The 14,803-nt window shown below is 33.8% G+C and overlaps 2 protein-coding genes across 2 annotated transcripts; one reads left to right on the top strand and one right to left on the bottom strand.

Moving 5' to 3' along the window:
• Positions 1-2,109: 2,109 nt before the first annotated feature.
• Positions 2,110-6,180, bottom strand: LOC128177839 (uncharacterized). The gene is made up of 9 exons (XM_052844719.1): positions 6,058-6,180; positions 5,275-5,382; positions 4,914-5,012; positions 4,471-4,605; positions 3,451-4,341; positions 3,160-3,330; positions 2,924-3,043; positions 2,709-2,831; positions 2,110-2,575 (listed from the first exon to the last, which is right to left on the bottom strand). The coding sequence occupies exons 1-9, from the start codon at positions 6,160-6,162 to the stop codon at positions 2,357-2,359; spliced, it is 1,971 nt and encodes a 656-aa protein (XP_052700679.1). The 5' UTR covers positions 6,163-6,180; the 3' UTR covers positions 2,110-2,356.
• A 423-nt stretch (positions 6,181-6,603) lies between these two features.
• Positions 6,604-13,634, top strand: LOC128178364 (putative E3 ubiquitin-protein ligase UBR7). The gene is made up of 11 exons (XM_052845487.1): positions 6,604-6,799; positions 7,154-7,281; positions 7,848-7,908; positions 8,051-8,146; positions 10,394-10,447; positions 11,044-11,152; positions 11,432-11,532; positions 11,719-11,856; positions 12,113-12,275; positions 12,420-12,481; positions 12,629-13,634. The coding sequence occupies exons 1-11, from the start codon at positions 6,656-6,658 to the stop codon at positions 12,722-12,724; spliced, it is 1,152 nt and encodes a 383-aa protein (XP_052701447.1). The 5' UTR covers positions 6,604-6,655; the 3' UTR covers positions 12,725-13,634.
• The last annotated feature ends 1,169 nt before the right edge of the window (positions 13,635-14,803 follow it).

A 14,803-nucleotide genomic window follows, 5' to 3' on the forward strand; every position in this document is an offset into this window, starting at 1 on the left:
CAATGATATCTAAGTGCCTTTCACACACCCACACATACACACAAACGTTAATAATATTACATACGGTTTGTCAATGGTACTTACCATGAATATGATATATAAAGTAAAAAACTATTAAAACATAATTTATTTACATCAAACAAATTAAAATCTTATAATCTTTGCAATTATAATCTTGTTTTCTTCTTCTTCTTTTGCTAAAGATACATTAAGTTTAGATCAGCGTGTGACACAACGCTTTGGACAGAATGGTGAGACGGGACATGAAGAAGTCCAGGACTTAATGAGTTTCGACCACAGCATCCAAGTGCCAGTCAATGTTAGAGGCAGTCCAAGAGAGTTGGTAACATCAGAAGATAAGCAAACATGCGAGCACATGATGCAGCCGCCAGATTCAAAGAGGAATGCTAAGATTACATGACCAGCTAGTAGCAGTAGCAATAAGACAGAGTTGAGAAAGTTTAATAATGATGTTATACTATCCTTAACCGCCATTTGCAAGAGGAATAGACAAGAAGATTGAAGGCATAGCAACCGTAAGGGACAAGGTAGGTCCTCACAGATTTGGCAGGAGTATGAATTCCAACCAAGAGGAGTAGCAAAAAAAGAATGAACGACTGTGAGAGATTACCGGCTTTGGCTGAATATTGATAAATATAAGAGAAAGACTGTATATTATGAGAAGACCAGATATTGCAAGAGAAAAAAAGGAACGATGGGGCGTGAGACAACCCCAGGTAGTTCATACATGGATGATTGAAAAACATTGTCAGTTTGTCTTGTTTGACGATCAAACCAACAGTCTTCTAGCCTTACTTTGAAGAATGAGAGAAGACTAAAATAGGAAAAGTGATTATCAGTCTCAGACAAAATGGTCAAGTGCTTGGGCAAGTTATCTGGTGACACATTGGAAGACACGAAAAAAGCGAATGATCCTTGCAAGCGATCGGAGTCCCAGGGCATTTTATTGGGTAATGCAATTAAGACATGGATACACACAAGTACGTTGTTTTTCTACGAGTTCAATGGTCTTCTCTTGTGTACGACGGGCCTTTCACACCAGTTGAATCAATGGAACGACGAATCAGTGGTCTCCTAACGAAATGATTCGCGGTTCACAAAGGCTCTAGTAGCGTTGGTTTGTAAAGCAAGGGAGCAAAGCTACATTTACTGCCGACGGCAATCTTGGATAAATTTAAGATCCCCAATTTGGACAGTTTTTATGCTGCATTAGTAGAGCAAGAGTTACGAGTGTCCAAGTTACGAGAGGCAAGTGTGAGTATATCAGGACGGGCCGAATGTGGTCAGGAAAGAAGACAGTGCAAGAGGCAGGGTCATGCAGCCTGCAATATAAAGATGTGGGAAAGCAGGTTAATGGTCGAGTTATTATATCATTATTAAGATGGTGTGCAAAAACTGGGGGAAAGAAGAGGAATCTGATACAGTAGGAGGTATGAAAAATTGAAGAACATACTAAAATGGTAAAGGCTGTCGGCATGAAGAAGTAGGGAACCTGGCTCAGCTGGAAAAAAGTTCGACAGAAGAAGATATATTGGAATGACATATGGACCACAGAGCCGCAGAGAAACTGCGAATATCCGTTTTTTACGAAATAACTTGGCAACCTTGGACACGCTCTGATTTCATTTTTGTTAGCTAGTAAAGCTGAAAGCTACACATGAAGATATGACAGGGTTCTATCAGTTTTTGCAGACCTGCTGAAAATAAACCCAAGAAAGAAGAACAAAGGAGGCCTAAAAGTCAACTTCTTAAGGACTTGTAAGCAAAATCGTGTTTTATAGAGGTAAGTGGACCGTTCGTTCCGCCAGCAACTGGCAGTTGCAAGCAGGTCTTAATGGTGATAAGCAGTTCCCAAAGGAAATATATAGATGTATCTATAGCAGATACCAATCAGACCCTGATGTTATTACCCGCGGATCAAAGCGAAAGTCTAAAATGCACATGTAGATATTAATAATATAGGTACAGTACTCGTGTATAAAGGGCAATAATTTACCAGATTATCACTGGTTCTCAATAGTATATGCATATCAGTTATTTGACTTTGATAATTTTAAACACAACAGAACACGTTTATCTATAACTACAACAATTTTATTTTAAATGATCTGGATACATGCAATTGTAAAACAGTTTATTGGCTTTTACTATCAAAGCTCTATAGAGAAAAGTACACGAAAACTCTTTATACAATAAATATTTCCGTGCATACTAGAAAATTGACACATAATTAAACACTGCTTAAAAGTTGTTTTATCGAAAAACTGCCAAAGGCTATTTATCAAATGTCAAATTGAAAGACTGCGGGTCATCAACTTCTTCAGCATCGGTCCAATCACAGACTGTTGATTTCCTGTTCAAACTCTGAAGTGAAGAACACGAGGGGATCCACGACAAAATAGTCGCCGGAAGTCAGGAAGATGTCGGACTCAAAAGTGTCTTTGAAGAGCTGGTCAATGACACTTTCGGGGAACAAGTCAGCAGACTGCCCTCGTAGGATTTTGACTGCATCCTCCATGAATTCGTCAAGCTCTGCGTTATTCTTTGACCAAACCTGTATTCAAATTAAAAAAAGAAAATATGCAGAATTTATATGTCCATGTGTATGCGAACGGAGTGGTTGAAGATCTGGAAAAATTTTTTTTGAATAATATAATTCGATGGCATTAAAGCAACCTGGAAAATACCTTTTCGTTAGAATCTGACTCAGTTTGATAAGTTTGGTCTGCAGCATCTATATGGACCTTCTGCCGTTTCATGGGACTCTCATTTATTGCATTTTCAACAACTGCACTTTTAGATCGTTTTCGCTGGAGAAAAAAATTAAAATAATTATTAACTTAAGCTAATACCAATATTAACTTTCTTTGCTGTTGTTTCATAACATTTGGGCAATAGCTACCTTCCTACTTGGCTGTCCTTTTGAAAAGGTGTGCCTTTCATGCTCGTGGTCAGTTGTAACTTCAAGTCTTGACTTTTCATCAACGTTTTCTTGGGCAACATACCGTGCAGCTTCGCTGAACTGCAAAATACAGTAAATGATAATAGAAAATGTAAGCTAATACAAGGGAGTTAAAACGTTTTACTAGTATTTGAATTGAGTTTTGTCATGATTGATATTGATTACAAACTACATACCACCTCTGCTGCTATAGCCCTGCTTCTTTCGGCTATTGAGAACTGGGAGGCTGACTCAGCATTTATGTTTGTAAGATGTGTCTCCACATTGTCTGCAGAGTTCCCTTTTGGGGTTTGCTCATGTTGTACCTCGGCTTGTATTGTCTTAGTTTGTGGAACAAGACCCCATGGCTATTAAAAGAGAAAAATCACAATGTGATAATAATTATATTGCATCAAAGAACAATTTGAACACACTATATCTTTATATGTATCATTGATGATTCAATAAGACATAAGACTTGCACTCACGATAGTGGCTGAACGAGGCTGGTTATGAGCAGACAATTCAGTGGTTGTCACACGTCCTGCAGGAGTTTCCCATGCCGGTGGTCTTTGAAAATCCACTTCATTACTGAGGTCACAAGTGACTGGATCCTGTTCTTGTTTTCCCAGAGGAATATTGATTCCCTGAGGGGCAAAGCTGATCTCCTCAAGAGTACCCTGTGGAATACTGATTTCCTGGGAGATATAAATGATATCATTCTCTGCTTTTTGGCGCTCTTGAATCCCGTAGGCGGTAAGGAATATATCTTCATGTGTTTCCTGAAGGACTTTGAATCCTTGAGACATGCAGATGACATCGTCTTGTGTCTGTTGGGAGACTCTGCTTCTCTGAGCGATAGAGGTAGTCTCTTCTTGCATTCCCTGGGTGATACTGAATCCCTGAGGCATACAGATAAGATCGTCTTGTGCCTGTGGAAGGATTCTGGGTCCCTGTGGGATATTGGCCATTCCCTGGGTGACGCTGAATCCCTGATGCATATAGATGGCATGGTCTTGTGTCACTTGAGGGATTCTGGATCCCTGGGGGATAAAGGTCGTTCCCTGGGTGACACTGAAGTCTTGAGGGTTAGTTGAAGTTTTATTTGGATTTTCCTCCATAATAAAGATGATATCTTCATCTTCCAGTTCACTAAATCTCTTAGGGATATTGATGACTTTTTCTATGGATGCATGGGGGATGTAATTTCCCCTGGGGAAATTGGTAACCTTTCCCTCTGTAAACTCATGATTGTTAATGGTTGCTCTGTGCGCAACATCATTGGTCTGAGGATTGAATTGTGTCTGTGCCTGATTTTTTAGTTCCACTGCATACGGCATAAATGCAGGATGCAAGTCCTCAGCCTTTCTTTGAAATCTCTGCAATTGAAATAAATAGTCTTTGTAATAATTGATGACTATAATGGAAATTATTTCTATTTTAACTATAATAATATTAACTCTGGCAAACTGGGATATATTATATGCACCAAATAAACTACTAAATACCTGTGGAGTTGGTCTCCTCTCGGGTTGGTTGTTTGACCATTTTATGCCGTCAGAGCTAATCAATGTGCGATGATGGGGAAGGACTGTGGAGGCTATGAAGTTTTGTATTTGTCTGACATTCAACAGCTGATTTGCCTAAATGAAATTAATTCCATAATCAATCCTAATCGTTAAAAATATAATTAAACACATGTGTAACTTGTTAGAAATTCATTTTTTTTTATTATTATATTTTTATGCTGGGAGATTTAAAAAAAAAATTTAATTCTCAGAGAGGCTGAACTTGATTGTCAAAATTTTAAATTGTTTTTTAATTCTCAGAGAGGCTGAACAATGAAAATATGAAGTTATCCATGATAAAACAAACAATTTTCACTCCAATGTTTTTTTTCCTAATGAATTTTTATTCATCTAAAGATATATTTGTGGAAATATAAAATTACCCCAGATTGTGCCAATCTGTCTTCTCTATGAGTTGGTCCTGTGTTTTGTAACACTCTTTGATCAAGGCCTGTGTGAAATCTCTTTCTAGGGGGCTCAACCTTAAAAAATTAAAGAAATTGATATTGCCAGCATCATCAATGTTTTCATACTTGATTAAATTACAACTAAAATATCACAAAAGAGAGAGAAAAAAGAAAGAAAGAGGGGCATATATAGCTAGGAAAGTTCAAAGATTTAGAAATATGCAGAAAAAAGAACAGAATTAGTAATAATTCACAAAAGAGGGAGAGGGAGTCTTCACTTACATTTTAAACCTATATTTATCATTTTTGTTTTAAAGGAAAAGTTTTAAACTGACACCTCCACATAGGTCCCTTGTGTGAAGGGCGTAGTCAGGAAGCCCATCCCTGGCCTCTCGTAAGCACCAAAGACACGTTCGGTGTACAAACACTGCTCATCCATACATTTCTGGAATGAAAAATATATATTAAATTTTAAACACGGGATATAAGTAATACAATTTGTATGTGATTTACGGTTTTGTTAATCACGTGTTGCAAGACAGAATTTTCTTTTCTCAAAAAACTGCTACAGTTAATAAAATAATCAAATACTGATTATTTCCTTGTATTTTTGTTGAAACTCATGCAACGTTGTTAGGCAGCCATTAAATTTTAACGTTTTTATATGCTATAACGTTGATTTGGAGAAAGTTGATAACAGTGCAAAAAACTGGCAAGAGTATTCTTTAAACAGATTTCTAGATTTTTATGCATAAGATTTTTAATTAAGCACTAACCTCACAAAACATGAATAATTTTCTAACCTTGGAGCCGAAATTTCATTATAAGGTCTAATCGTTATACCTATGTTTTTTTGCGTTTTCACTTCGATACATATAAATTTTCCCCAACCCTTTAAAAATCAATTACATTTGCGATTTCATCTATAAAAACTCGTTTTCAGTAATATTTGGTAGGTTTTATACATGTAGGGGGCCTAGTTAGAATTTGAAAATCGCTGACATTGGATAACGTTAGGCTCTGACCTATAGGCTAGGTATCCGTGCGGTTTATTTTATATCAAAATTGTATCAAAGTCGGACAATTCTGTCTTAAATGAATAAAAAGAAGTAAACATTACCCTCTTAGGAGTATGACTGTACATTTCTGTGACTGTCTTGGGTAATAAGATACCGATTTTTTCAGAAAGTGTTCGCTCATCGAAAAACACGTCTTGTCTCAACATCGGATGCTGACACACTAGAGATGTATCCAAAACACAACGAACGCCTTGGCAATCATGACGTCAGCATTTGGAAAGGGCCAATCAAAGCTGAGGACTAAAAATACACTAAAAGTAGAGTTGGAGTTTCCCTGAAATTCGTCTGCTACACGGTCACCATATCAGTGAGAAATACATGTAACTCGAATACGAATTATTTAAACATACATTTGAATGAACAAACTAAATCGCTTAATCATGAATGAATCTGTAGAATCACGCCCTCAGTCCCTCATGGGGTGGGAGGGGGTGGGAGTAGGCCTAACCCGACTTTATCCCTTACCCCATCATGAACTCTCAAATATTACAATTTAAAATTAAAAAAAGAAAACTAAAATAAGAAATAAAAGAGAACAAAAAACCGACAACAAAACAAAACACAGTTTATTTCTTCATTTGTAATCCGCTCGGGCTCGAGATTTAGATCGTGTCGGAGACGAAAAACAACAACAAAAAGATGGAGGAAAGTTTGGCGCCAGTCGAAAATTCAGGTGAAGACGTTTTATCCATGATTGACGTTTTAAAAGAAGAAAATGAATTAGAAGAAGAAGCAAATGCAGTCTTGGGAGACAGTGACGATCAAAACTGCACTTATCCAATGGTAAAGAATATTTCGTTTTAATGCGTTCGTGTTTACAAAAATTGACTTCCAGTTCGTCTATAATGAGATATGTAGATTCTAAGTTCATGTCACTTTTATTGTGTAGTATTTCGTATAATGTATGAGTTGGTCTTGATTGATTGGAAAGTCAGTGAATCTTTGTAATATAATGTTTATTTTGTCAGTCAGTCAGTTATGTCTTTTTATTCACTCTGAAATTTAAGAATCGTTAAGATATAGTTAACTATCATATTTACACTAAAAATTAAATGATATCATGTTACAACTCATGGTAAGCGTATAACTGATAAACATAGTTTAATATACATTCATTTGATTTATTTGCCACCGCAGGGTTATGTCTCACGACAAGCTTTATATGCTTGTGCAACTTGTGACCCAGAAACGTCAGCAGGAGTTTGTCTAGCTTGTTGCTTGGAGTGCCACGAGGGACACGAACTGTTCGAGTTGTACACCAAAAGGTTTTACTACAAAATTTTAATTAGTATTTACTTTTTGAACTTCCATGTGATACTTTGAAAACAATATTTGTTTGATGCAAACCAGTCTTTGTGAACAAAACATATACTTGATAGCGTGAAAATTGCAAACATTTTAACATTTGTCAATCGCGAAATTAAATTGTCGCAAATAGAATTTGGTTTACAAGTTACTTTTCGTTAAATTCATGTCCTGACCAGCTTAGGTATGTGGGATTATGGGTTTATGTGGTAATTTTCAGTTTGATATTTTCCAGACTGCTTGAATTTTGCTTTATACTTGGTCAATGAAATTCAGATTAATAGTACTGATAGTACAGAAATCATTTCATGATTGTATTCTACATGTAACAGCAAAAGTCTTGCAATAGAGATTCTTTTTCTATGTAGGCCTATATTGCATTTCATATCAAAGGAAGTACATTGTATAGTAATGAACTATATTTACAATTATGCTCTTAAAATGGGAACTTGTAAAATGCTTATAATGTTTGTGTATTCTTGTTTTGATATGAAATCTTTGCAATTACACCAATAATATTTTTCAGAAATTTTCGCTGTGATTGTGGTAACAGCAAGTTTGGAGGAAAGAAGTGCAAATTGTACCCTGTAAGTAAATTGTTTCTTGATTTTAATTTTCATGTAGAAAAATAAGGACAATGGTTTCACTTAGATCTGGATACATTAATTAAAATGAATTAAAAATCATTTAAATGTGTACAAGTTTCATAATGTAAGATTTGACATGTAGGGAAAAGATGACACAAATGCCAAGAACCATTACAACCAGAACTTCAAGGGACTGTACTGTACGTGTCATCGTCCTTACCCAGACCCAGAGGATGAGGTACAGAAGCAATCAAATGATGTATACATTTCACAACACGAAGAGCATTTTTCTGTTAGGAAAGATAACTCAGTTTTAAGTATAGTGGTATCCAAGGAAGGACAGATTTTTGTTTTAGTACTGTAGTTACATAAGTTTGGTGCTACAGGAAAAACAGGTTCTTTGGCTGAAATGTTTGCTTGTGCTTGATATAAACAAATTATATCTGTTTAACTTAAAGAAAAATTATAAGTATGATGGACCTGTCTGTTTCACTTATACCAGAAATTTTTTATTGATTTTTACATGATGCAATATACTTAACACTTTATAGTGGTATCCAAGGAAGGACAGATTTAGTACTTTAGTAGATTTTTGTTTTAGTACTGTAGTTACATATGTTTGGAGCCCTACAGGATAAACAGGTTCTTTGGCTGAAATTTTTGCTTGTGTTTGACATAAACAAATTATATCTGTTTAACTTACAGGAAAATTTTAAGTATGATGGACTTGTCTGTTTCACTTATACCAGAAAATTTTTATTAGTTTTTACATGATACAATATACTTTAAACTTTTCACTTCATAGTGTAATATGTGTCCTATTATTAAAGCCATGCTAGCAAGTTTTTGAGATTGAAATCTTTAAAACTTTAAATTAGATGTTTCAAAAATATCTGAAACCACTTGAAAATTAACATTAGAAAGAAACCCATGGACTGTAATGGTATCAGGAGAGATTACCCTTGGCAGTTGCCCAGATCTAATTTCTTTCAATGATATAAATGTACATAATATTTTGGATACTGTTAGCTGATTTTGGAAAAAATAAACTTTTTCTTTTTTACACACTTAAGCAAGATTAAACAAGATTTGGTAAGGTAAAAAAAAAAATCCTTATCTATTCAAAGTGTGTCGAGAAATGAATGAAACTATTACTGGGAACTATCCTTCCATTATTAAAAGAATGTATTTCTTCACATGTATTTTTATAGACTCATACCTTTATATAAAGTACCCGCAACGTTATTTTTTACAAGATAAACGAAAGGATAGGATTCACGCACGATATGATAGGATTAATGCACGATAGAACAGTATACACGCACGATATGATAGGATTGATACACGATAGGAAAGGATAAACGATGTTCATGATAAACGTATACCCGTGTAAACGATCTTCACAATTAACCTGATAATGGCAGAATTTGAGAAGAACTCGTACAAATCAATATATACATGACATTTCTTGTTATCAACAAGTGCCCAGTTGTTGTAATCGCTGCATCATTTATATAATGTATTAAATGACCAGATAAATTTTCTTAAGAAATATTATGAGCTGAAATTATCAATTACTTGTATTGTTAACATTGTTTTCAATACCGAACAACCCAGCAGATCGCCGCGAACATTTCAGCCCGAGAGCAAATAACACGGAAAATAGCGGACTCAATGAAAATACAACTCTTGCTCGAAATAAATATAAATCTATTATCAATACATTTATTTCTGTATAAAAAATGATGCATTAAAAAAATTATATTGCACACGCGTTACAAAATATTAACACAGACACACATTCCACGTACGATTTGGTGACATTGTTTTCATTACCACAAACCCAAGCCGATCGCCGGGAACATTTCAGCCCGAGATCAAATATCACATGGAAATATAGCGGGTTCAATTAAAATAATACTTTTTGTTTTAAGTAAATATTGATTATATAATAATTACCTTTGTTCCTATAAACAATGATGCATGCAGAATGAATTATGTTACATACAAGTTAATGTTTACACAGGTATACAGTCCGCGTACGATTTGATATATTCGATATACAGGTAATATGTTACCTTGTTCATAAGAATTTTGATAGTGTACAATCATTTTTCACTTCCACTACTTACAGATACAATTTACATGTACTACTTGTTAATTTGATCTAAAGAATTAAGAAATTTAGTAGCAAGATAGAATGCTGGATAGGAATTTACATTTTTTGTTCAATAAATATCCATAAACGGCGCACTGATTGACTCGTAATTTTGAAATATCTGTCCTTGCTTTTAAAATGGCATAAAACGATTAACACGATACGGTAAACGGAAAAACTGTTAAAATAAACAATAACCCTGATAGGATTAACACACGATAGAACAGAATACACGCACGATACGATAGGATTGATACACGATACGATAGGATAGGATTGTAAAGAATAACGTTGCGGGTACTGTACCTGTTCATTGTCTTTTTACAGGTGGAAGATGAAATGATTCAGTGTGTGATTTGTGAAGACTGGTACCACGGAAGAGTAAGTCACAACAAGATACACTGTACATTAAGGTCTGAAACCCTTTGATTGGTTTATTGTAAATTCTTCAAACTTTTAGTATGCATAATAATCTTTATGTAAATACAGAGATTGGTCTGTTTAGAGATATTTGGATAGTGACAAAGGTGTAACAACAAAATATTTATATATTCTCATTGCTGATAAATGATGTTTCAGAATTTCTAAGATTTTGCTACACATTTTTTAGTTTGTGTAAAGGTTAGATAAAATTATCTTTCTTTCGTAATGAGTCTTAAAATATGTGTAGAAACATTATAGAAATGATATACAAGAGTCTTGCCATTGCAATATTTTTACATATATATAATGTGGGTATGATGTAATAAAGTTTTGGTGTAATAGTGGGTTGTACTGAGGAAGTAATTATTCCAATGTAATCTAGGGATTAATCTCTATTTTACATTGTTGTCTGTAAATCTAGATACCATAAACATGAAATAAAGTCTTAGCATTGCAGGGGTTGTATTTACATTTGCTATAGTAGATATTATATATATCAAAATACATGTACATGCACTGAAGTCTTAGAAGTTTTTGGCTTGCTTTTTTGACAGCACCTAGGCACAGACTCCCTACCATCTTGTGAGAGCTATTCAGAAGTAGTGTGTGCAGACTGCATGAAGAAAAATGACTTCCTGTGGGCCTACTCTGTTCAGAGTCAAGGTAGGTACTGATGTTTTCCAAATTGTGAATTTTCATTCAGTCATTAGAAGGAAAACTTTATCAGGAACCTGACTCATAATATCATTGATTCCATAACCCTGGTCTATTACAATATATTGAACAGAATTTATGATTTAATCTAGTTAAGAGGTTGCATTAAACTACTGACTTTATAATGATTTTTTATTGCAAACCTTAAGGCTTTTGTAAATCTCTTTCAGCACATAAGAAGTTGATGTGAGTGAAATCATTTATTTATACATTATATATATGTTATAGAAACAAAGAGTTTAGTGAAAGAGGAAATAAAGTCAGAGGTTGATGTAGGGGAGAACTGTCCAAGCCAAGAACAGAACAAAGTAGACGATAAGACTGATCAGGTTTGTACTGTTCATGTGTAAATAGAAATCGAGAACTCAGCAGTGAATCACAAATACATGTAAAATATGCGTAAATAACTGCATTCATGAATATCAGGTTTATAACTGAAAAGGACATTACATTGTACATCCAAACACAAAACAAAATATTTTTTTTTTTTTATATATCTGTGTTAACTTTTGCAGGCATCAGTTCAAAAAGCAGAAAGTGACAAAAGCTGTCTCCTTGTGGATCTACAGAAGAGGGAAGTGAATGTCAAAGAAAGTGGAGCATTCTGGAAGGATGGTTGGAGGAAGAAGCTTTGTAGATGTGCAAACTGTATGGTATGTGCTTGTTTGTCCTGTTTATATAAGAAAATGTTTGTTTTATGGCTATTTTGTGAAAGTTAATTATAAATACCAGTACTTCATCTCCAATTAAAATACTATACATTATCCTTTTATGTAATTCTGATGTATTAGATTTTGACATTGAATTTCTTTTTTTTATTGCATGACCATGTTTTGATATTTATTAAAAGCGTAGTTGTTTATAAAAGGTTGAATTCATCTTGATTGCTATTTGCTGTTATAATTCAAGGCAATGTACAAAGAGAGGAGCCTAGAGTTCCTGATAGACGAATCGGACACAGTCCATAACTACGAACAAAGGGGACGGGACAAAACAGCTTCCTCCCAGTACGAGAAAGGAATGCAGGCTCTTTCCTCAATGAACAGGGTGCAACAAGTTGAAGTCCTACATGGTAAAACTTCAAACATTTTGTCAACTTTTAATTGTTTCTTTTTTGAAGGGTTGGGGCTGTTAGATATTGTGAGAGCATTTTATGGAAGAGAAGACTTTTCAATTTTTATGGTTTCATTTATATAATGTGGATTTTTTTCATCAGGGTTTAATGATCTAAAGTCCGAGTTGACGGACTACTTGAAGAAGTTTGCAGAAAATGGAAAGGTAAGAGGAAAGGACCTTTGATATATGTGTGCGTGTTGATACCACACATATAAATTTGAGTTGTATTGTAAAAAGGTTGAGGTAACAGACCACTACATTTTCGATACGAAAAGTCTTTTTAATGAGGAATATTTCAATTTTGTTAAGGTTGTCAAAGAGGAAGACATCCGAGAGTTCTTTTCTGGAATGGAAGCAAGGAAACGCCAGAGGACTACGGGACCAATGCCGTTTATGTGTAAATAATGGAGACAAACTTACAAGTCATACATTTCAGAGGTTTCTGACAATTTTGTGTACATTTCAAGAGGAAATGTCAAAACTTTGCTCTGTCTAATTTTTTTTTTTTTTTTTTAAGTAAAACTTTTAATTATTATTCCATGTTTTTTAACACTACAAAATAATTTACATTATGATTTTTTTAATTTCCAAGCAATGAAATTTTTTTTTGGTATTTACAAGCAATGGAATTTATTTCAAATCTCGCTTGATTTTTGAATGCTTTTATGATATATCTAAACAACTGTATCAGTTGTATAGTAGTAAAATATAATTTGTGGATTTTGAAATAAGAACTCAAGCACACAGAGAATGAAAAAAAAAACGCTACATAGAATATTACAAACACGTGTGTAGTGTTCTATTACTGTTTTCAAAATGCCATTTATTTCTAATTGTTTATCTTGCACTTTAAGCCTAGACGTTGTGAAGATCATTATGGAAAAAACCCCACATTTATATCTTTAAACGGTCTTTAATCCAAAAAGAAATAAATTGTTATGTACGCTGATGCACTAGATTAACTTGTTATTAAAATGATGCCATCCTGTAAGTGGATAGATCATGTGTATAATTGTCATTAATTGATGTTGGTCTTTTGTAATAAGAAACATTTTTTTTTATGCTAAAAGATACAATGACCTTCTGATTATTGTATCATTATAGTGTCCATCATTGAAAAAAAATAAGCATTGGATATGCTAGCATAGCTCTCTTTGATTTATTATATCAGTAGTTAAAGATTGAAACATTTTGACAGTCCATTTAATATACCTTTGACCATCATAATTATGGCAATCATTTTGTTCTATTTATAAATTTTTGTCAATATTATCAAGAAATACATTTTTCGTCATTGATAAATTATGAAACTTTATTTTCTTACTGTATCATTCTTTGCTTGGTATGTCACGGCACTCGGCATACCTCGGCCGATTCCGATTTCCTACGAATCGGCATTTGATGCCATGGTATATTTAGTCATGGCTGAGCTCTCTGTAAAATAATGATTTTTTTAAAACGTTTAATTTGTGATGTTATTTTTTTAATGTCAGGAGGTTCAGAGTTTTGTCTGTTTACATGTCATCAATAATTTCAAATAAAATTTTCAGCATCCAAATATTTTGTTTATGATTATGTGATAACTTTTTGGTAATTTGCATTGTTTTGTTTATAAAAAAAAGTTGTTTTTGTGTAACAGTGGCAACATACATTCCAATCATAAAAACTCAATTATAAAATATATTCACACAATAAAATGCTTTTTTGCAGAAAATATTTACATAGCTCGTAAAAAGTAGAATTATGTTAAAGTACTATCAGTACTTTAGATAAAAGAAAAAGCCAAATCGTCTTGTATGGGAATTTGAGCCTGAAATGATCATGATTATTTCGTGCAGTCCGTGATTTTTTCTTGAGTTGCTAAAGGTTTCGACCACTTGTTAAAGTGGTTAAAACTGGATCGTGTAGATTTCAGTCCTGTCAGTATTTATAAACAGTTGGGGATTACAATCAGTTTTCGTAAGAAATAAATGGAATCATACTTTATGGATGTAAATATTTAAATAAAATGCTTTCTTTGGTGATTCATGCGGGTTGTGAAGTGGCGAAATTGCAGAAAAAAATACATATCTAATTGTTTGTATTATTTGAGTTTTAATTTTTTTAAGTTTGAGAAAATAATATTGGTAGAAACCATCATTAAACCATCTTCAAAAGAAAATAGTTTACCAGCCACTCTTTTTTTCTCCTGGAGAAAAGAGGAAGGAAATCGTTGTCAATCTTTTGCGCGAGAGTTTTGCCTTTTGGACTTTAATCGAATTCTTTACTTTTGCCAGACACACCGCTCATGAAAACCCCTGTACACTGTTGTTCAATGAAATATATTTTGTTAAAAAAAGAAAGGAATACATTTATACATGTACACTGTTGTCCAATAATATTTTTGGACATATTAAAATCCTAAAATAGTTTCAGAAGTCGTTTGTTTTGACAGAGAAATTCAAACTTTTATGAATGCAGATTCAACTAAACAAATTATTTCTA

Source organism: Crassostrea angulata, chromosome 3 (assembly GCF_025612915.1).
Source record: "Crassostrea angulata isolate pt1a10 chromosome 3, ASM2561291v2, whole genome shotgun sequence".
In the NCBI taxonomy this organism is placed as follows: Eukaryota; Metazoa; Mollusca; class Bivalvia; order Ostreida; family Ostreidae; genus Magallana; species Magallana angulata.

Coding starts and splice junctions, on each gene's coding strand:
- LOC128177839 (XM_052844719.1), bottom strand. CDS start 6,162: ATGTTGAGACAAGACGTGTTTTTCGATGAGCGAACACTTTCTGAAAAA. Junction 4,606..4,913: donor ACAGATTGGCACAATCTGGG/GTAATTTTATAT, acceptor AATTTCATTTAG/GCAAATCAGCTGTTGAATGT. Junction 2,576..2,708: donor AGTCAGATTCTAACGAAAAG/GTATTTTCCAGG, acceptor ATTTGAATACAG/GTTTGGTCAAAGAATAACGC.
- LOC128178364 (XM_052845487.1), top strand. CDS start 6,656: ATGGAGGAAAGTTTGGCGCCAGTCGAAAATTCAGGTGAAGACGTTTTA. Junction 7,909..8,050: donor AGAAGTGCAAATTGTACCCT/GTAAGTAAATTG, acceptor TTTGACATGTAG/GGAAAAGATGACACAAATGC. Junction 11,153..11,431: donor CTACTCTGTTCAGAGTCAAG/GTAGGTACTGAT, acceptor TATATGTTATAG/AAACAAAGAGTTTAGTGAAA.